Source organism: Xiphias gladius, chromosome 2 (genome assembly GCF_016859285.1).
Source record: "Xiphias gladius isolate SHS-SW01 ecotype Sanya breed wild chromosome 2, ASM1685928v1, whole genome shotgun sequence".
In the NCBI taxonomy this organism is placed as follows: Eukaryota; Metazoa; Chordata; class Actinopteri; order Istiophoriformes; family Xiphiidae; genus Xiphias; species Xiphias gladius.
In genome coordinates, this window is record NC_053401.1 from 3207844 (window position 1) to 3231578 (window position 23735).

The following is a 23735-nucleotide window of genomic DNA, read 5'->3' on the forward strand; positions in this document are numbered from 1 at the left end:
AAGAGCATTTTCTCTATTCATCTCATTTGGCATCACTCTCGGCACACCGCAGACTGTGGGAGGAATGTTAAGGAAAAAAAACCTACTAGCTGAGGGGAAAGAGAACGCTTTTGGATTTGTTTCAACGCTGATGACTTGAGCCTCGAGGAAAAGTGCGCACGCAGCGGCCCACATGCGGCTTTGCTGTGAGGAAAGAGGAGAGGGAAAAGTGCAGCGCCCATGCCCACACACACACACCAAATACACAGACACAGAGACAGAGGAGATGACGGAGAAAAAGGGGTTGCCTCTTCATTAATCCATGAATAATCTGCCAACAGTTTCTTACTCACTCATTCACTAAAGAAAAATATTTATTCATCTATTTATTGCTCACGCTCACTTACTCATTCAATTCTGAATAATTCCCAGTGATTCAGTGATCTGCAGGTCAAAAGACATCTAGATGGCTGGGTTAAAGCGTGACAAAATCTGACTCAAGTGCAGCATCTAGGTAACATGTAAATGTTGTTTCAACATAAATGTAAATTGCTCTGTGCCAGTGTTTAGTTAGTACTTGCTCAACACTGAAAAAGACACTGTTACAGTAACAGTTGAACAACTAAAAACCAGCCCAGCTCCGCATCTTTGAATCACTGCCCACATCTCCGCTTTTTTTCAGTGATTCAAATAGGTCTGGTGCTGTGCTCACTGTTTCCCTGATTGGTTAGAGCATAATGAACCCTTACCTCCCGAAAGAGAATAAGTAAGACGAACGCATTGTCAGATTAGATAATGGAGTGAAAATAAAATGACAATTCAGTCCAATTATCAGGCTAATAGAAACTCACTTTAATCCACATTTAGCCCAGGTTGAACCTTGACATCCTGATGTCTTTAGACCTTCAAATCATAGCTTATTAAGTTGCTGCAGTCACTCACACTCAGCACTGTTTCGGCAATCAAATGCATATGCATACAGAGGCGCAGAAAAGAGAGTAGAGAGGGGACGAGGGAAACCGGGGAGAGAGGGGTTTTGCCTGATCATTTACGGTGTGTAAACCCCTTCTGAGTGGGGCTGAAACACTGCAGTTGTGGGCCATTCTCGGCCAGCACGCGAACCTGCACGGGCAGGCAAAAACCAGAAACAAGACATTGAGACCAGACGCAAAGGCGTGACTCATAAAGAAAGCAGCTGCTATTTGATTTATGGTAAACACGGGGTTTAGAAAAGTCTCTCTCAGTAAGGATTCTTGTCTTTGTTTATGGCCTCGTGCCATGTGACACCATCATCCAACAGCCACAGGGAAATTTAAAAAACTAAATTGCTTAAGAGGATGGGTAAGGACACAGGCGGCAACCTATAAAATATGGAGGATGCACTCTGCGGTGAGTTAGAACAAGAAGCCCTGAGATTCATATTGCATCATCAAGATCAATGAAAACTTGTGTTTTGAGTGATTACCTTAAGGAGAGCATCCGTCTTAGACTGTGTAGCTGCTTGTTTGCTCCCTCATTTTGCAGAGGCCAACAATGTGAACACAAACATTGGTGAATGTGTAAGCAACGGAGCCTTACAAATACTGGACTTTTGAGGCCAATACCAGTAGAGATATTTGAGAGTTTAAAAAAAAAAACGCCCGTCAATACAACTGGCCAGCTGTTGTCTTTTAATATAAACACAACATGAACAAACATTTAAGAATTTTAAGCAAGATACTGTGCGGCATGTACCAAACGGGACATGCTAGAGTTAAAAAATAAACTTGTCAGTGCGCCCTTGACAGATTAGCAAAACTTAGAAAATGGGATACGATCGAAAGCACCCGAAGAGCAGGACTGGTTTGTGAACTGCGGTTCCCAAGGTCAGTAATTATTTTCAAGCCCCATCTCAGACATGTCTCTAAAATTGACAGATAAAATAGCATTGGTCGTGCTTTAGTAAGGAATAATACCATACATGCCGAGGTGTCCTGATACCTGAATAGAACGGATGAAGTGAAGGTGAAGAATGACTCGATGCAGAGGGGCGTTTCCTCCATCTAGTGCTTAGAGTGTATTATCACAATTATCAGGCACTTATCGCAGGCAAAATGAAAAGCTGTGCTCAAAACATTATCACCTCAAATGCAATTGCCATTTTAAATGATGGCTAAGTCCGTCTCACCAGTAGGAGTTACCTTTACTATTAGCAAGTAGCAACTGTGGCAACTATCGCTGGTGGCAGTACTTTTTTGCAGTTAAATAAACCTTACACACCGGTTTAGAGTGGTGATTAAACTGTTGACCGGAACCATGTTAAAGGTTACCCGTAATATGATTTTAATGGATACCTGCCAGTTAATTGCAAGTACAAAACCAGTATTTTCTGTGCGAGACCACTTTAATCCACGGGTAAAAAAAAGTCACTCACTGCTTAAAGAGCAACCACAGAACACAATCATAGGCTACGCCAGCGCTGGAGATTTTGTTGCATTAAAAGCCGCAGACCCACAGTTGCTGACTCGGTTAACAAGGTCTATATACATTTGCATGTGTCAGCCCCAGGTGAGCCTGACGTGGCTTCAACATCTTCCTTCCAGTCGCTGCAGGTTCATATGTTTTGGACCTTCTTCCTCCAGCTTTGCTCGTCGGTTAATTTCGGTGTGTATTTATTTGTCCAGAGATGAGCTGAGTGCGCCATTGTTTACATCTGCTTTGTTGTTCTCCCCATTGTGTTTATGATCACAAGTCAACCCAGTGTGAATGAAGTAGACCGGTTGTGGTTTTGTTGTCCATATCGCAGACATCGGCCCTTATGACACTTGCCCTGCGGTGCATCTTAGTGAAATCCAACAGCGAGCATCTGGAGCAGGTTTAGAACCCGAATCCCAGAGTCCCTTTGATGAGGCTGGGAGCGTAATGGATGTGAATTCCTGCGGTGTCCTCTGGGTGCCAGGGCTGTTGAATAGTTGGCCCTTAGCCTAGCGTCAGCAGCGTGATTGGTGTTGTGATTCAGATGGTGCAGTGCCTGTGTATTAGCAGGGATAACTCAGCTTAGTGTTTTCCTCTACGACCTCCAGCGTTCAAGGCAGCTCGGGGTGTCACTTCACTAAACCCTGAGCTCCCCGCCTCTGTTTCTACTGTATCAATTTACCACTGAGAGCTTCACACCAGCTTCTACCAGTTAAAGGCACTGAGATAAGAGGGGAAATTAGTCATGACTGAAAGACTATCGCTGGGTGAAAATTCCATGGAGGTCACCGAACTGATATGGAATTGACACACATGACTTAATGTAAAATGGTGGCTTCCACATACTGTGGCAGTTCTGGCTCATCTTCGCGCTCCATTACCATGATAAAAGCTTGACTCAATGAGAATAAGGTTAGAGTAGTAACACATGGAAAACGGAACAGGAACAAATTCTCCATTACAAGAGAAAGTAAAATTAAACAAATACTGGCAGTAAAGTGGATTTAGGAGTCAAAAGTGAAAGTGCTCATGGTGAAGAATGGTCTTGTTCAGATTATTATTGAAATGACAATAAAAATATAAATAACTGGAGATAATCAAGTAACAAAATCCCTTCAAAACAGAGAAACAAAATGAATTGCATTCCCCAAAATTAGAAATCCCTGCTTTTACATAAAAATTCCCAATATTGTTATTGTACTGTTCAAGCCCTCAGATTACTTACAACTCTCCTAATTCTCCAACCTCTTACACTCTTTTAAAACTCTTAAGATAATATAAATAATGCATCGTCACTGACTGAAACAAGGCTGTTTGAAGATACATTATTTCTACTTTACAACACCGGGATTATGAGTTTATTAGATTCAATGTAAAATGTTGATCACTAGGAACTCCAGGCATAAGGTAAATCAAGCAGAGCAAGATATAGTGTTTCCCTCTCTGATGTACAATGACGAATAAGTGGATGTTAAAAAAAAAAAAAAAAAACTAGATAGAAAACTCAAAGTACTTGAAAACTGTACTTAGACTTGTCTATCCTTGAGTCTGACCCATGCCGCTTAAGATGACTTGGGTCACGGCTAAACAAAATAACACGTGGACCAACAACACTTGTGTGCAAGTAGCAGTTCCAACTGCACTGCATGAGTGTTAGCAGCTAGCCAGCGCACTTTGAATTATGATTCCGGCGGCATTTTTTTTGCATATCTGTCTATGGGAGGGTTAGCTTTTGGTGTTAGCATTAGCGATTCTGACAGCATATAATGTGCAGGGGGGAGGGTTGTCTGCGAGCGCCGCGTTAGCTGCTGTGTGTTGTGATTCCCATGGTGTAGCTGGGCCTGGGAGCCATGCGGCGTGTGGCCGACCGTCCCAGGTGGTGGGCTGTCAAGACGAGGATCAAAGAGCAGCGGAGTGGACCTCACACACACACACACACACAGAAAGAAACACTTGAACGCACACAGACATTCCCTGCAGTGTTTGAGTTCCACCTGTTTAAGAGTCAGCACACTCGCGCCTCACACACACAAAGCGACAGAAAGCCACTGAGAGCGCACACATTATTTCCAGTGTATGTCTGCATTTATTTATTTACAGAGAAGCATACCTGTACCACAACCTTGAACAGGTGAAAAAATGCTGCAGACCTGCATGAATAAGCTCCTTCCATCTATTTGTATGTATGTGTCTCTTTTTCTCGCAGCACAAACATTTACCTGAAGGTCAAGAGGGCTCAGAACAGGGAGACACACTCTGCTTGTGCTGTTGAAGAGGGACACTCAGAAACACACACCGGAGACACACACACACACAAACTTGGATTGAAGGGAAGAAATCTATTAAACGCTGATGTCTGTGTGTGTGCCTGTGTGTGTATGGGTGAGACAGATGGAAAGCATGTGGGGAAAAAAGTTAATGCAAGACAAAAAAAAAAAAAAAAAGAGAAGAAGAAGAGGGGAGAAGCTGTGAGTGGAATAGAGAGCAGAGGAGGGAGATGCCTGTTCATAAATGCTTTATGGCTGCTGAAGGGGGCCTTTGCCTGAATGAAGACCCACAGCCCCCCGACTCTGTCAACACATCTACCCCCACGGACAGCAGGTTGGAGGTGGGTTCAGGCTCAAGCATTTGTATCACCGGTCGATGCTGGCTCTTTATTTAAAGCAAGGCACCAGCCGGGCCACTCTGTTCGTGTCTGATCTGGGCAGTCGGACCACTCTGGGTGCAAGGAGCCTCCGAGGTGACAACCTGCCCTGCAATTTCACTTTCTTGGTACATTTAATTCATCGTGGTAATTTTTAATTGTAACGCTTAATTTGAAAGAGAACATCTCAGCCTCCCCTGCCACTGAATAGGTGGGTGGGTCATGTTAGCTTAAGCAGCAACTAATCTACGTAAAAGACCTTCATTAGTCTGGGCTTCAGTGCAGAGTGACCAATGTTTGTCTGTTTCAGGGACGTTTTCTGACAAAGCTTAATAAGACCAGTAAACTTAAATATCAGCTTTGACATCAAGAACCCACTGGAGGAACCTCAGCATCGACCCAAATGAGTCGCATTTTGAAAAGAAGACATTACAGCGCAATAAAAACACACTCTGTCCCAACACGATGCAGGGAGAAGCTACACATGATTGCAAGAGTCAGCTAAAATTTTAACTTTACTTCACCATTAGCCCCAAAAAACAAAACGAAAAAAAACAACAAAACAAAACAAAATAACAAAAAACCTCTGGTTGCAATGAATAGATAAAGCACCAGCGGGAAGACCATTAAACCACCTTGAAAAGTAAAGGCTGGTGAAACTGAAACTATTAGACATACTGGACTATCAGCAGTCTGTAATATGGAAAGAAACTGATTTTCTTGACGTAAATGCTTCCGCTTTCGCAGGATTTGGTAGCAAAATCAGAATCCTGAGGGTATTCTGATTCTTTGTAGGCAGGTTTTTAACAACATTTAAATCGTTATTACATATTTAATTCACCACCTGTCAGAAATCATCTCATCAATTTGCTTATCTCCTCCCAAAACATGTACCTAAATTTCTTTCTGAATCCCACGGCGCGCCTGACTCCACAACAGCCCTTTATCATTTTACTTTTGTTCTCCAAGTTTATTTTTCAAAGCAATCGCCCGGTGGCACGTGCCGAGCGGGACTGATGGTGGTGAATTTCACGCAAAGTAAAGTGCAAGTTCGTACTAATTCAAAGGTTCTCAGCATTGTTGGCCTGTGACGCCTTCAAACAAATCAATATATACTGTATTTGCTGCCCCTCTTCATATGTCTATAATTTGTGACCAGTAAGCCAAAGAGTACTTTTTCCATCTCAATTTCATTTATTTCAATAATATTTAAAGGCCTGTGGAGGTAAAATTATCCAGTAATTCAGAAAAAGGTTAAGGTTGGAGCAATGTCTGAAAAAAAAAGGAACGTTATTTTTTTGGTGCAAAATCATCTCATGACCACTAAGATTTATGTTGTGGGTCCAAACCTCCAGGATGGAAAATGCTGTTCTATTCAGCATTCAGTTGTTTGGCTGAGGCAGGAGGAGGTGGGGGTGAGTGAACGGAGTAATGCCCCGCAGTCTAGCAGAATGGAGGTATGGTTTATTAAGAGGGGAGAAAAAAGGGACAGGTGGGGGGTGTATCAGAGAGCGTCACCCCAAGCCCTTCCACCTGAGGGTGGCTGCGGCTTTCACAGTGACTACCCCATTCTCTCTCCATCACTCCGGTTCCAGTTCCTTCCCCTCCACACTTCTTTCGACCCCTGGGGTTCCACTCAGCCGCTGACCCACATTAACTACACTCTGCTGCAATTACTGCTTCATATGTCCCCCCCACCGTTCCCCTTTCGCTCTTGCACAGCCGGAAAAAATGCCCCTTAATGTGTATAATTTATGTGTGTCAAAGAGCCGCTGAGTGACAGCAGGGATGGGGGGGGAAAGAAGAAAAAAAATGACAGAAAACACATTCTGAATTTGACAGCGCAATAAAGAACAGATCGTCAGACGGAAAAATAGGGAGAGGATGAGTGGATGGCTTCAAACAATGCTGCATCTCTGACGGGCATTTGGCTGATGTTCTAATCCTGTTAACGTAGGAATTGGTCCAGCTTTCAGCAATTCACAAATCTATACAATCCACTGGTTACTTTGGTGGAAAAGCAGCAGTGTCACCCCCCCCCCCCCCGTCTCTCCAAATCCTCCTTCGCTCCCTCCCCTTGCTGCGAAAACAACCAGAGCACTTTCCGGAAATCAAAGCCGCTTTCTGGCCGACCCCGAAATGCTCGGAGAGGGAAAAAAAAAAAAAATTCCAGCTCTGCAACTTCGCTTATAACCAAGCAACTCTCTCTGTCGCTGAGGCATGCAAAAGTATAAACATGGAGAGGAGAGAGACACACACAGATGAGCTGAGAATCCACACACACAACCTCCCATTAAAAATCCACCTGCAGCTGCTCTCTAATTGGGCCTGGGTAGCCGGCTAAAAAAGCTAACGTCTAGTTAAGGCGATATAATTGGCCGCTCTGCTTTAGGAAAGAATGAAATAAATGAGTCCTCCATCTCAGGTCGGCCCCGTCTCAACTGAATCCATTAGAGCAGATAATTGTCTTGGACGGCAAAGCGTTCGCTCAGCGTTGCCACAGCTGAGCGGGAGGATACAGTTGGCTTGCAGTTTCAAAGCGAATGTTTTCCATTGGACGGTTGCGGGTCCCTGGACGCGGCATCAGAGTAACTCGGGAAGGGAGATTTTCATCTGAGCAGTGATCGAAAATCAGATGCTGTAATCTGCCTGCATGTGTTTATCTCCAGGCTAGAAGTTATTTCCCAAATCTTCATTGGATTTTCGTGTTAGGTTTTTTTTTTTTTCCCCCCATCAAGATTACATTTCAGGTTAGAGATTTTAAAATAATGGTCGATGTAAAATCCATTTCAGGTGACCAGGTCAAACACTTATCAAGAGAAAAAAAAAAAAAAAATCACCTCTCAGGGGCCAGTATCGATCGTACTTTTTGTCTTCAATGTGGTTCGTATGAAGAAAAAAAATGTTGCAAGGCAAGGAGCATTTATTGTTGTACTCAAGGAGGATCTGCAAAAATCCTTTGTGTCTATCTCTGGTGCTAAGCAGTTGTGGCTCTGCAGTGGCTCCTGCACTTCCCCAGAGATCAGCTGTCAGTCAAGCCATGTGGGTGGCAGTGTGTTGTCTCTTTTCTCAGATTTGAAGGTCTGATTTTACTACAGGTGGCCCCCTTTTGTGTTTGTCTTTTCAGCCATGATGTTTTGGCTGTAGGTCGAATCACTTTTCTGCTGCAGTAGTCACGGACAGAGAGCAAATATTGGGATGGATATCCAAATAATGGATATTTATTTATATGAATACGTCTTAGATTATTGGTTTTGGCGAGGGCTGAGTGATTTGAAGAAAATATCTCACCGTGATTTTTTTTCCTAGCCAATGTTGCAATTTTTACTACATTAAAACGACAGTCCAGTATTTGTGGTCTAAATAGAATTTAACAAGATGCGTTTGCAATGAATAATGAAAAAATTCCTCGTTTCTACATGAAAAGAATCAGACAAAATATTCCTTGTTTTTTTCAGTCCTGCCAGGCTTCAAACCTATAAAGTCAACTTCAAGGTAAACTTGGTTTTCTATTGAAAAGCTCATATTTATTAACATTTTATGTTAGAAGTATAATTAACCTTGCTCAATAAAATTCAAATACAATCATGACATTAAAAGCGACATTATTTTCATTGATTCGTACAGTGGTTGCACAGTTATGGTAATAGTGATGGACTAGTAAGTAGGCCACATCTGGCGATGTCTTTACACCGATCTGTCAACACCGCTAACGCTAACAGCTCTGCACTGCGATGAGCTGGACAGGGTTCGGAGCTTTTACAGCGGTGACCTTAAAATGACGATAAGGGCGGCTCGAAGGCGCTTTAAAACTGAGAGACTCTGACAACTGTGTCGACTCTCCGTCCGTCTTCTAGACTCAACGCCTGCCAAGCTGGCTGCTAGCCTCCCGTTAGCTGCTGATGCGAGGTGGTCACCTAGATTGTTCTTGTAGGAAAAAAAAGCCTTTTCTGGGCACAGTCCTCCCCTCGCGTTTCCAAACATCAACAGCGCACATGGTCGTCTTTGGTCCAGTGTAACTATTGCAGACGGCGGCGTGCAGAGAGCACATCAACCAGACAACCGCCGAGAGTTCCTTCTCTGCTAACTCACAGAGCTGATGTTCATTAACTCAACCTGTGTAAGTTTACCGGCCACAGTCGTCCTTATAGCAAAACTTTCACTCGATACACCTGAAGATGCTGGTAAATTATTAAGGTATAATAAAAATTGAGGCTCTAGCAATTTGAAAATGATGATTTAGGTATAAAAACGGTTAATCAGTTCAGCCCTAGTTTTGCCTTTGTGTTACTTGCAGGTTGGACAGGTCCCTTTATCTGATAGTGATCTCTAGTTTTGGCCTTAAAATATTACATTTTGTCTCCACTACAGTGATAATATCTCTTTTCCATTCAGTTCAATTTCCACACAATTCAAGTCTCTTAATGCTTATGCTGAATTTTTTATATTTGGAGTTATTTGCAGGCCATGTTGTGCACAGAGACTTTTGCGCAGGATACAGCCCCTTAATGAAGACATTAAACTTATTTTGTGCATGCGCGTGTGAATTTAAGCGAGTGTCTCAGCAGCTCGTGTGGGCAGGCTGTATCATTAAGATAAATGACATAGCACATCCCCTGCCAAAACACAGACACACGCAACAAACCTGTCATAGCGCTTAAGGTTGCGTTTTAGCAAAAGGACCACTTTCTGTTTACCCCTCTGGCTTTCTTTGTCTCATTCTCCCTTTATCTCTCCTTCCATCTCTATCTCTTTTTCAGCACAAAATGCCAAATTGCTCCATTTCTCATTCGCTCCCCTCCTCCTCTGCTCATCCACTCATCTGGTTATTAACTCCGAACACATTAAACCAACAGTAGTGCCACAATATTCCCCAGACCGTCCTAGTCAGCATAAACACACACACACACACGTGCACGCACACACACACACACACACACACACACACACACACACACACACACACACACACACACACACACAAACACGCAGCCTGAATGCACACACCTGAGTCAGACTACAAAATGGATTCGGCGTAACACACAATAGAGGCAGAATTTAATGCTTTAGGGCCAAAAAAAAAACAACAAATCTGAGAACTTATTAAAGGAAACCAAGCTTACTCTCAAATTACTTTCCGTGATTGATGAAGTTTTGGATCCTAACTAACCTAGACCAGGCTTAAAGAGATCATTTAAAGTATTTGCCATATGGATTTTTGGAGGCTTATACGATACTTGGATTAATTATATTCTTTCACGCCAAAAATATTCAGAAAATGACTTGTGTTTGCTCGAGGAATTTTATTCTTTTCAGGCTGAAGAAGCCTCTCAAACAGCACTTACGGCCGTCATGTGACGCCAGATGATACCCGTAATAAAATATGAGGATTACACTGATCCAAAGATCCACTTTCTGGTTTGACATGCAAAACTGTATTTTTTGCCTACAGCTCCGAGTTAGCATTAAATTTTGGGTTTTGTCTTCGTCCTCATGTAATTAATCATTCATTTATTAATAACTGTCCAGGTCCAATGTCTGCCCAAGTCTGACTGCCATTCTAAAACAGTGTTTTAAAAACCGAACATGCTGGAGAAATGAAACGAAAAAAAAAAAGAAAAAAGGATTAAGTTAATGTTATAGCTTTGGGTCACTCGGGAGACACAGATGAATTGAGCTGCTATAAATGGTAAACGGGAAATGGACTGCATTTATAATCAGTGTCAACGACCAATCAAAGCGCTTCCCACTACATGCCACATTCACCCGTTCGCACACTCAAGTCGTACATTACATTCACACACACACACACACACACACACACACACACACACACACACACACACACACACACACACACACACACACACACAAACACGCAGCCTGAATGCACACACCTGAGTCAGACTACAAAATGGATTCGGCGTAACACACAATAGAGGCAGAATTTAATGCTTTAGGGCCAAAAAAAAAAACAACAAATCTGAGAACTTATTAAAGGAAACCAAGCTTACTCTCAAATTACTTTCCGTGATTGATGAAGTTTTGGATCCTAACTAACGTAGACCAGGCTTAAAGAGATCATTTAAAGTATTTGCCATATGGATTTTTGGAGGCTTATACGATACTTGGATTAATTTTATTCTTTCACGCCAAAAATATTCAGAAAACGACTTGTGTTTGCTCGAGGAATTTTATTCTTTTCAGGCTGAAGAAGCCTCTCAAACAGCACTTACGGCCGTCATGTGACGCCAGATGATACCCGTAATAAAATATGAGGATTACACTGATCCAAAGATCCACTTTCTGGTTTGACATGCAAAACTGTATTTTTTGCCTACAGCTCCGAGTTAGCATTAAATTTTGGGTTTTGTCTTCGTCCTCATGTAATTAATCATTCATTTATTAATAACTGTCCAGGTCCAATGTCTGCCCAAGTCTGACTGCCATTCTAAAACAGTGTTTTAAAAACCGAACATGCTGGAGAAATGAAACGAAAAAAAAAAAGAAAAAAGGATTAAGTTAATGTTATAGCTTTGGGTCACTCGGGAGACACAGATGAATTGAGCTGCTATAAATGGTAAACGGGAAATGGACTGCATTTATAATCAGTGTCAACGACCAATCAAAGCGCTTCCCACTACATGCCACATTCACCCGTTCGCACACTCAAGTCGTACATTACATTCACACACACACACACACACACACTCACACACACAGAGGGCACAGCCATCAGGGCAATTTGGGGGCCCGGTATCTTGCCCAAGGACAGTTCGACATGCTGACATTAGTGGACGACCCTCTCTACCCCTTGAGCCACAGCTGCCCAAGATGTGAACTGGACCTAAAAAACACACTAATGCACCGGAGCTGCTTAAGTCACAAAATGAGGACTCGAGACTTCACTTGGACACGGCTACAATGAGGCTTGACTCGAGGTGTCTATGGAGTGTGCGAGATGGGGTTTATAAAGACCTGGTCGCAAGTTCTGTCCGACCGTACTTTACCAGTTTTGAGGCATTTCACATGGTGCGGTGAATGTCTGGTGAATCTTAGTGCTACAATGCACAGTAAATAGAAAGAAAAAACAGATGCAAGCAGGGATACAGCCATTAACTCATGTCATGCATCCAGTGAACAAGCTTCGGCCGTACTGCTGGCACCTCTGTGCATCAGAAAACCTCGAAAGAGAAGGAGGAGATTGGGCAGCGAGTTGTGGCTGGGGAAAGGAGGGCTAAGTTAGTCACGGGTGAACCCACGTTTTAGCAGTAGCATTAGCTAGCACACTGGTGTGTGCTGCTTCAGTGCATTGCACGTTGAATTTGTTTGGTTTGTAAATGCTGGTTGTAGCAGCAGTCACGTTGTGGGATTTTGGAGGATGTGTCTCACAGTACAATCTCAGCGTTTCTCTCATGACCGTCAACTTTGGCCGGGGACAGCCCCAAATCTCAGTGTAAAAGGGGTTGAGACTTCACGCCCCTTGTCTTATGAAAATCTGCGATTTGACTTCGACTAAGTACTTGCTTGATGGACTACAGTTTTCCTTAGCTGCTACTTAGAGAACATTAACAGAGCAGAAATTCTTACTGATCTAAATCCCATGTAAAGAAATCTACACCAACCAGCTAACTTTAATTTAACAAGCCTTAGTCTTGCCAAAATGTGTTTCAGGCTCTCATATCCAAAAATATATGAGTTGTTCATTTCTTTTAGGAGTTACTGTATCTTGTACTTGCCAAATTTCCACTGTCAACTAATGTTTACCATGTCGGGCTGTTTTTGTCTTTTTGTTGTTGACGTTCTTTTTTGGACCAGCAGTTGCTGGAGTGTCAGCTAATGAGGATCCAAACAAAGCTGAAAGAAGCAACCAGAGAAGTTGTTGTAGTTGTGAAGACTTGTAGCTGCAGCTGTGTAACTTTTTCAGCGTCTCAGTGGAACTAACAAACTCATTTAAATCCAAACTGCTTTTTTAAGAAAAAAGGAAAAAGGGCCTCTGGGTCGCCACTGGGGCAGCAGAGTGGGCTCATATGGCCCCAAATGGCCAAGATCCTTTTCAAACAACACCGTCACGAATTTAAAATAAACACACCGAGGGAAGAGAGGGGCCACAGTTTCCCTGACACCGGTGAAATTACCGTCAGCTCCAGCCCAACAGTGAAGCTGGCGAGGGGGCCATTGCAGCTCCCCCGAGTTGAGTGAGTGCAGATGAGGCCAGGCGGCTTACTTAACTATGAGAAAACAACAAGAGCGCTCAAAGCCTGGGAATAACAAGGCCAGTAATAGCCCAATCAAATGCTACATTTCCTCTTATAACACTCCACCTCGCAGCACAGAAAGAGAAGAACTAGAATCACCGCCTTGCGGTTCTACCCCACTGCAAACCAGTCAAGTTGCACTTTAAATCCATGTCTGTCCAAACTCATTCAATAAACTGTATATAAGGAAGACTTTGAAGGAACTTAATAAAAGGAATGAAGTGTATTTTGTCATAATCAACATATGCATTCTTGAGTTATGGCCAAAAACGTGTTTTGTGAGGTCACAGACCTTGCCCTTTGACGTTTGACCTCCGAATTCAAATCAGTTCATCCTTGAGTCCAAGTGGACCTTTGTGCCAAATATGAAGAAAGTCCCTCAGGGCTTTCCTGAGATGTCACCTTCATGAGAATTGGTCGGACGGACGGACGGACGGATGGACAGACGCACGAAAGGACGGGTGAACAGAAAGACCGGAAAACAAAATGTCTCTGGCCACAGCTGTCAGCAGCACAGAGGCATGAAAATGAGGCACATAGAGAGAGACCGTCATTCAGAGAATGAAAAATAAAAAGCATGGTAGGTGGCGTTTTTTTTTTTTTAATCCCCTGTAGAAGTGGCAGTGAGTGATACTCTTGACTCATCAACCACAAAAACAACTGATTTCAAGGGTAGTGAAGATGGAGAGGGAGATTTGAGGGAGCTGAAAGATAGGAAGAGGAACTTTGGCTTTTTTTTTTTTTCCTCCTAAGAAGCAGCAGAAAGAAAAAGAGGAGGGAGAAGAGACTGTTGTGGAGAGAGGGAGTCATCTCAAGGCTAAGAACACATAAACACAAAGCCCATGACAAGTGTGTTGGTGTGCAAAAATGCGTTGATTTCGGTCTTGGCAGAACGCTGTTTCCAGGCTTTCATAAGCTAGTATGACTCAGTCAGAATGAGAGGAAGCCAGAGAGAAAAAAAAGCACAGAGAGAGAGAGAGAGAGAGAAACTAAAAACAGAAGCAGACCGCGATGGAAGTGTGTAGGTGAGGAAAGGTGAAGGACACCATACCCTTTAGCTACTGAAAAGAAAATTCAATTTATGTCAAAACCTGATCTCAACAGCATGTCATAATGTAGTGTTTGCGTCACCTCACCTGCCTCTTTAGCTCTGAAAAGCTTTTACATTCATCTGAGGAATGTACACTGTTGTATTAAAAAAAAAAAAAAAAAAAAGAGGGGGAAATCATACAAAGTAATAATAAAAAGCAAACTATGCAAATAAATATTATAGTAGGTTTGGCTCAAATTCATTGCAAAAGTGCAAATTCATTGCAGAAGTGGAAAATGAAAATCATACATGTTTTAACCATAAGGTCACCCATCGCCAGCGTGTCCTCCTGAAGAATATGTTCATATTAAAATCATCTGCAGTGGCCAATGGGTTTTACAGGAAACATAATTCCACCCGAAATTTTTTCCCTTAAAAATCCATTCCTGGAAAAAAATTTTTTTAGGCAACTGAGAACACTTAGCTAAGCTTGGGGAAACATAGTGGTCTGGGTTAAGTAACGACAGAGTCAACACTGATTTAAATCACAAGATAAAATCGGTTGATGTGTTCAGGATTTTAACCAGAACCATGATCTTTCCCCAACCATAATTAAGTGTTTTAGTACCCTAAACCAAACCAAACAGGGGACACGGGACGTGAACCCCGTCTCCGGTGTTTGAGTATTATGCTTTCTACACCAAAACATCCACCTGGACCTCCTCCTTATGACTTCTGTGCACTATAAGACCGTCACGCTTCCTGGATTGGAAGCAAAAAAAACCCCCCCATTATCAGCGAATGTAATCCAGGCAGCGGTTACATTTCCTCCAAAACGTATCTTACAAAGTGAATTAGCAGCATTTGAATGTATTTTGTAGAATACAGGGTTTCACTATGTGGATTCATTGCCATTAGCTGGTAAATTAAAACATCACCATGTGCATCCATTTGTTGTCAGGACAGGTATGATAAAGAACAAGTTGCCCAAAACAGATTTCTGGCAGATGGGTGTTTACTTGCTTTATTCGCTTCATCCCGACTGATTCATATTTTGTTTCGTCTGACACTTTGAAAACTTCTCTTGAAATTTGCTTTACAGTCGGATGGAAGCGCTAGGTCTCCCTTCCTGTCATCCTCTCAATTCTCTCTCTTTACTTTCCTCCCACTCTCCATGTCTCATCAAGAGTGTCATCAGCCCCCACTCCATTTGATGCCTGTTAATATGGCAGCGCTATTGTCTTCCCGTTCGTTGCTGCTGTCTCTATTGTTTGCTCTCACACTTGACGAATTCATCAAAGGGAAAAGAAAGGAAACGGAAGAAAATAGCTGCAAATCGCGCGGTTTCGCACAATTGACTGTGTAAGTCTGACGGAGGGAGTCTTTGTCTTCAAATGGTGCACGAAATGTGTGTTTGCTTGTGTAATTCTGCACATATATCATTTGTTCTGCCATTACACAGGTGGGGCGGCCCGCTCAGCCACTGAGCACCGTGGGCCACTGTGTGTGGAGAAGTGTAAACAGAGTGTGTGTTTTTCTATGCGTATCTGGTTTTATGTCAGTATGTCTGCACAGCATATGTGCATATTGGTAAATGTATGTGTCTGGGTGCATTCAGACCCTTTACTGAAGTTAAACTCGCAACAACAGGGTGGAAAAATACTTAGTTTAAGTTTCACATTCACAGCAAAAAGGACTTTTGTGCCTTTACAAGGTCAAGGTAAGGAAGGGACAAAGAAAGGACAGAAGTAAGGAAATAGAATAGAATAGGAGGGAGAGAAGATAGGCCGTAATAAAGAATGGTGTAGAAAAAGGGAGAAAAAATATGATAAGAGAAAGAAGATCGAGAAGGAGGAAAAAAGGAGGCACGGAAAACAAGGTAAGGAGGCACAGAAAAGGGAAACAAAGAAAAGAAGGAAGTAAGAAAGAAGGAAATACGAAAGAGAATGGACAGGAAAAAATGGCAGGAGAGGAAAGGAAAGGAAAAGAAAGGATGAACAAAAAAATGGAACAAAGAGAGGAAGGGGAAAGAAAGAAGGACGGAAAGGACAGGTGTAAGAAAAGATGGAGAGAACGATGGAAGGAGGGAGTGAAAGAAGAAAACGATAGAAAAGAGCAGCAGTATCTTAAAACTGTACTTGAGTACCCTAATGTAGAAAATGTAAATATAGCCACGTACATGTTTAAACTATATCCTGTGTGTGTGTGTGTGTGTGTGTGTCTCTGTGCGCGTGTGCCCGTACCTTTGCTCTGTGGAGGGTTCTGGCTGCGGTCTCGGAGGATGTTGATCTGGTAGACGGCTCCGTACGGCTCAAACAGCTCCTTCAGCTCCTTCTCCGACCAGGAGCGTGGGATCTGGCCCACGAACATCTTGATGGCGTCCGGGTCCGGCTGGTCCGAATGCTCCAGTGCCCCGTTCATCTTTCCGGCCGTGCCGTTGCTGTACAAAAGACATCAGGCAAAACATCAAGAGCTTAGAAATACGCCATATTTATGCCAGGTACGACGATAGCTCTGGTCTTGTGGTACCAGTAGGAATTACCTGGTGCTATGTGCTTTGAATTGCCTCTACAAAGGGTTTTGTCATTTTTACTGCGTGTTAAAAGCTTTTTGGATAATTTTTCTCTATCTTCTCAGAGAGCTTGGGCAAGGTTGGGAGCTGTTACTGAGTCCGTGTAAAACCCATTTAGACACAAACAAACTTGAACTGAAGCTTGACCTCTAAAATTGAAGCCCCCTTTGTACTGGGAGAACGGCATCGCCCTGCAGTTTTATGCCATAACACAACCCAAGAAAATTTCCCATCATGTGGCTGGTATAAGCTGCATTTCCGCAAACCATACCCTTGCTTGTTTATAGTCATTTTTCTCATGTGTCAAAATCAATAAGCTAATGATTTAGTGTGGCTGAATGACTACAAATAGCGCTGTCATACATCTTTAAGCTTTGCTTCCCTTTTAAACAAGGTAAAATCAAACAAAGGACATATAAAGTAACATGAAATACACTGTAGCATTGCTTTGCTGTGAAAGCCCCCACAACGTAAGCTTAGCAAAAGAAAATCACTTGGTGACAATGCATTTTTCAGACAATCCAGTGGGTTTTAACATGGTTCAAATTGGTTTGAATTCAAAACCACCAAAACTGGAGAAACATTAGAGACAATTAGCGTGTCGGGGAAGGAAAAACATGCCCAACATCTTATGTTGGGACCCCAATATCTTGAAAATGGATACAGGTCCAAAAAGAAGTCCAAGAGCTCTTCCAGATTTTCCTTCCCAAGACAGTGGAAGAGCCTCTCAAATAGCCTTCAGACCATCACAGGGACCATAAAGCGAGAACTCAGTGAGAACCACGCTAATTAAATTCTCCCAGGTACCTTAGCAGCTCCTTACAGCAGGCTCAGTTCAGGTTTTACAGACAGACATCCCTGATATATATATACATATATATATATGTGTGTGTGTGTGTGTGTGTGTGTGTATGTGTGTGTATATATATATATATACACACATACATATATATAAACATGTATATAGATATATACATATTTATATATGTATATATATATTTATATATATATATAGATATATACATATTTATATATGTATATATATATATATATATATATATATGCTTTTCTTTGACTTTTCCCACTGTATCTGTTGACATGAGATCTGCTGTTGCATGAGCGGTGGTGAGGAGCAGAGACACTTTATGAATGTAATGTACCGTATGTCTGCATCCACCACGCTGCATGTGTGAACGTTAGTGCGGGTCTGAATGCATAAATGAGTGCGGGAAAAGCAGTGTGCAGCGTGAGGTTGTGTGTGAGGGATTAGACTGTAGAGCCAGTACAGTAAACCTCCAGGCCCTCTAACAGGACACAGATGCTTACATGCCAATCAGTCTGGTTATATTTCCACATCTGGAATGCATATGAAATGAGATGAAGTGCTTTTACCCTTTTCAACACAGAGGTACAACACTTATCTTCACAAAACACACTCGTCTGTCCACGAGTTTGGAATGCTAACTCGTGCTCCAGTGACTCTTCTTTTTTTTTTTTTTTTTTTTTTTTGACGAATAAAGGCAAGTAAAGGCTAACAACAGCAAGGCCAGACGGAGATGGGAACGGCGCCTGAGCACGCACCAGGGAAAGCGTGACTGTGTTTTGAGAACAATCATACGCACATGGCTACAAACACACACATCACTGCCATCAAGGCCTGTGGTCTATTTAAGATGGCTGAAAACCAATTTAATGAAACCAAAGTCAATGGCTGTGCTGTTTTATTGCTCTACTTTCCCTTTTGTTATTCTCGGCAGGAGAGAGAAAGAGCATTATCTTAAGAGGCAAAAACAAAACAAAGCCAAATCCCGAGCTTGGTTAGCTGACAACACTAATACCACCCTATAAAGCTCAGCAAGAGAGAAAGACAGAAGGAAGGAGGGAGGGGAAAAGAGAGATATGGAGAGAGACTGGGAGGGAGGAAAAAAACATCCAGACCTTTGAACGCGGGCCATCCATCTTTTGCAGAAAGAGCCAAGGCGCTCAGCAGAAATGCCCAATTCTTTAAAGGACTTAAAGGACATGTCAAATAAAATGCCAAAACCGGAGAAGGAGTCAACGAGCCAAACCAGTGCTAACAGTCCTCGGGGCAACAACCACTCCTTGCTAAGCTGTCCGATAAATTGTGGGGGCCCGGGCGCTGAGGGAGCCCCGAGGGCGGCAGCTGATGGAGGAGAGGAAAGAAGGGAGGAAGGGAGGGAAGGGCGACAGCTACGAGGAGTTGCTGCCCCTATCTCTGGCTGATGTTTAGGCACATAAACGGCGAAGACGACTGTGTCGGACGAGCCTCGGCGGTCGCTGGGTTCAGACTGTAGCACATCATCCCTTCGCCCTCTGACACACACACACACACACACACACACACACACATAGATGCTGAGTGTGTGAAAGCAAAAGTGCAGAAAGAGGGAGAATAGCTGGAGACAATCCCTCATTGTTGGCTGTTTATGTGAGGCCTCTGGGGTTTGAGCGAGTCCACGGCGGAGACGATACAATAGCTGGTGTCAGAGGAGCGCCTCCCTCATCCAGGACACTGTCCACCCTGTGCTCCCTCCACCATTCACTCCGCCCGCTAAGACAATGAATAGCTTCACACTTGCAGCCATAAGGCGTACAAACACTTACAGAGCTGTCTTGTGTAGATTGCGTGCTACGTTTTTTTCCCCGAGGTGGTTGGAAGTAGGTGACTCCTCACTACAAAGGAATGAGCGCCTCTTCCATCGCCCCTGTGGCCAAGACTGACAAGGTGTTATTGCAAGCACACAGAGCTTTAGTGTGTGCGCGCGTAGATGTTTGCGCGGGTGTGTGAAGCTCAGCAGGAGAGTGTCCTGGGGCTCGGATTAAGTCGTTGAGTGGATCCACTCCTGCCACAGCCTCTCCATCTCCCTCCCTCTATCCCTCTTCTTCCTCTTCTTTTCTCTCTCTCCCTCTCAATTTGAGCCAATTGTTTGCCTTAATGGCTTAACTACTGCTTCCATCACTCCAGTCTCCCTGCAGCAAAGGGCCGTGACTGAGGGCTGATCTACACTGAGCGTGTGTGTGTGTGTGTGTGTGTGTGTGTGTGTGTGTGCTCAGCAAGGCTGCAAAAAAAGTGTTTGGATAGCTCTTTGAAGCAGCTGCCGAAGGCTGATATTCCCTCACCTCACACTCACATTAGACAGTAGGCTCGTTCATCCAAACTACAGCTGCACAATATTGACCATAAAACTTTATGACGGTTGATTATTTATTCATCTATCATCTTCGTTTTTACATTCACGGCTCCTCAGACCTCCCTTCTACTTAGGGAATTGTTCAGCGCGTTGGCAAATAGACTAATTGGCTTTCTTTCCGACAGCGAGATGAGAAGATCAATATCAATCTCACGTCTGTCAGGATGCGGTTAGCCTAGCTTAGCATAAAAAAAGGAGAGGCGGTGGGAAACACCTTGAGAGGCTCTGTGCACAGTGGAAACAGTGACTTCCAAAGCCCGGTAAGCTGTCGTATTTCAATGATGTATCTTGTTTGTACATACATGTGCATATATGAACCCAAATGAGAAAAAAAACAAAACAAAAAACAACCAATTTGTGGTTTTTATGGGGAGTCAGTTTTATCCATGCACCTGGCAGCTTCATCGTGACATCAGCTTCTGGATATCACATCTACTCTATGCTTTCCCCAGTCACCGCACCGATTACACGCACTGTAGTAACGTAGTAAAATCCATGTGTACAGTACATGCAGCAGGTCAGTAATCAAGATATCTCCCCTGCCCGTGACCGCGATTTTGAACTGAAACCGTGGTGAGCGAGCAGGCTCTGTGCTGTTCTCTTACAGCACAAATGAGTCTGGACTTAATGGTCAAAGGCTGTAGGAACCGGTTTGTTTAGACTCAGAAGAAGCTGTTTGGTGTCAGTTTTCAGATTAGGAAAATGTAAACAAGCTGTTTGGAGACACAGTTATTCGTATACATGGCCAAGAAACGCTTTCTCCAGGAGAAGCCTAGTCAGGGAAGCCAGGATTGTACAGAAACTGGGTTTTTTTGTTTACATCATTTCCAAGAAATCTGGTTGCTCAGAAAACCGAGGGACCAAATTAGCTAAAGCAAGCTTTGGCATTTTTGGGGAACAACAGGGGAACAACCTCTACACTCACCACTGATAGTGTCGTTGTATAAAGTTAGTATCTGTCAGCAAACAGTTGCCTTTCAGTAGACATTTAGCAAAACCGCCATTCGTTCCGAGTCATGTTTCTGGCCAAATTCAAATCCAATATTCATGCTCCTTAAACCCCTTTTTTTTAGTCTCCATCAACTCCTGAGGAAAATCTGGGCCTTTAGCTTCTAAACGCTAAGCTAGGTTTCCAAGCTCGTCACTAACTTTGTCTCTTTGCTGTTTCCGAGCCGGGCAGGTAAGTGTGCAGTCGGTTCATCTGAGCTTTTCAAACTGAAAACAGCCGCCGGGAAATAAGGTCAGTGAAAGAGATTAGACTGAACCAAAGCACTGAGGTTGCGGGGCTGTAAAACCCAAACAAGGGGAACTGAAGAGTCGGGTGATAATTCTCTTTGGTTTGTCACCACAAGCAACACCTCTCATGTCGGCTGTAGATATGTGACCTATTGTTTATATAAAAAATTTTGATCGGTGCGACTTTAGGTGCATATTAACACACTTACCCCGCACCAGTCAATCAGTCACTAAGGGACGGTCACTGTCCCGGGCTGCACCGTTGCAGTGGCCCAGCAGTAAGAAACAAGCCAAGTACGGTGGATTTTACAGGTAGAGGGACTAAGGACAACAAGCTGTGCCTCCACATATGAAGAGTTAACGGTGACAGCCGGGAGCTACCTGGACTACATTAGCTGCCTGGTATCCCCTCTGTTTGCCTTGTTCCCAGCTGGAGTCCAACGGGCAGCCAGATAGGAATGTGCTACGAGCAGACAGCAGGAAAGAGACAGGGAGGACGAGCCGGGCAAGTAAAAGTGGGAGTAGAAGAGAGGGAGACGGTGGAGGAGACAGATGCAGATGAGCCAGGTCTAGGAGTAAGCACAGCTCAGAGCTCAGCATGGGCTCTCTCAGAAACCAGGCACACGTACACACATGCATGCACACATATCACACATGCGTGCACACATACCACACATGCGTACACACACAGGCTACAGTTCAGGCTGGCTGCGTTGATCCCCCCGCTGTTTTTCCCTTCTGTTTCTGCTCTAAAACACACATCCTCTCTGACTCCCTTACACCCTCGATCGCAGCGCACACGCACCACAAAACATCCCTCACACTCGCTCGCGCACACTTCGGTGGGTTCGTGGAAGGGCCGAGCTGTCACACACCTCCTCTCATTTGCGGCGTGTTTGCAGGGTGTGTAACGGTCCCACAGGGGAACTAATCCTGTTGACAAGCAGAGTGAGAAACATCAGTTCCCCCCCGAGGGAGCGGGGCGACCAAGGTCAGCTAAACACACACGCACGCGTACTGACATGTTAAGGCAGACACACACACACACACACACACACAGACCAGGACAGTCACATCTCCTCACATGTATATACCTTGACCAATTCCTACATGACTTTTTCACACACACACGCACAAACTGATTCAAATTGTGGAAAATGCTGAAACGGAAGCACAGACATCAGGTCACATACACACACACACACACACACAAAAGGCTGAGCGATAACTTAATATCACTTTCGGAGTGATGATATTAAATGATAGGAAATGTGTCATGACTTTATGATTATATCATGATATCGTTTTACAAAAGTTTGTTGTCCAAATTAATGATTTCAAAAAACTGTAATTCAAACTGACAGAAAAAAGTTGTACTTGCAGAAGTTTTCACTGACAATACTGGAAAAGAGATCGATGCACTTAGCTTCAGTTTGATCATTTTGACAAAAAAGTTTTACTTGCAGAAGTTTTCACTGACAATACTGGAAAAGAGATCGATGCACTTAGCTTCAGTTTGATCATTTTGTATAAAAATGTACATACCTTTGCCATTTTGTGATTTATATTTACATCAGAGAAATCTTCAACACGATTTTAGACTTCCCAAGCTGCGGGTTGGGAAGTCCAAAAGGGGTCGTGACATGCATCTAAGGGGTCGCAAGACAATTCCAGAGGTTTGGAACAAGAAGAAAGAAATCCAGCTGAAAAAATCACGTTTATTTTTCAGCCCTTGCTCTAATTTTTGATTCTTTCTTGTTAAATACTACATAGTTTTGCCTCTTCAGGCCCCTAAAAATGATGAAAACCATACAATCTCAGAAGGGAGACTCACCAATCACCAACGAGCAAATCTGTATCCCAATCTGATTACAGTTGGTGGGTTGGGAGTTTACGAATGTTAAACGCTTTTTTTTTTTAAAACTTTGGTTGTTGCTTATTTTGGCGTGAAACTTTGGTTGTGTTTTTTGAGAGACACTCTGAAGCAGGACAGACACGCAAAGATGGGACCTCTCTCCTCAACGTAGTGCGCGGCCCCTCGCTTGGAGGCACAAGAAAAGTACAGGGACATACACGTCTAGAAAAGCACGCGCGCACGCATATACACACACACACACCCCTCCATTTCTTTTCATAGTCCTGAATATTTTCTGCTGCTGTATCAAACTGTAAACGAACACTGGCGGCTTCCCCACCACACGCCATAAGAGGCCCTGCTTTCTTTCCCTGAATCCCGCTCTGAAGCCGACTTTGTCGCCGGCGGTGCGAGGCGGATTAGTGACTCAAGCTAAATGAGGGTCGCACTGTAGCGACCGAGTTATTTGGAACACTTTCCGTTTTTTTCCCCTAA

At 43.5% G+C, this 23735-nt stretch overlaps 1 protein-coding gene across 3 annotated transcripts in view; it reads right to left on the bottom strand.

Moving 5' to 3' along the window:
• Window positions 1-23735, bottom strand: part of celf2 (cugbp, Elav-like family member 2) — a 206773-nt gene that overhangs the window by 61187 nt on the left and 121851 nt on the right. For all 3 annotated transcript variants that reach the window (XM_040147977.1, XM_040147960.1, XM_040147970.1), the window contains exon 3: window positions 16609-16805. In XM_040147977.1, coding sequence (XP_040003911.1) covers window positions 16609-16805 — 197 coding nt within the window. The remainder of the gene's footprint in view (window positions 1-16608; window positions 16806-23735) is intronic.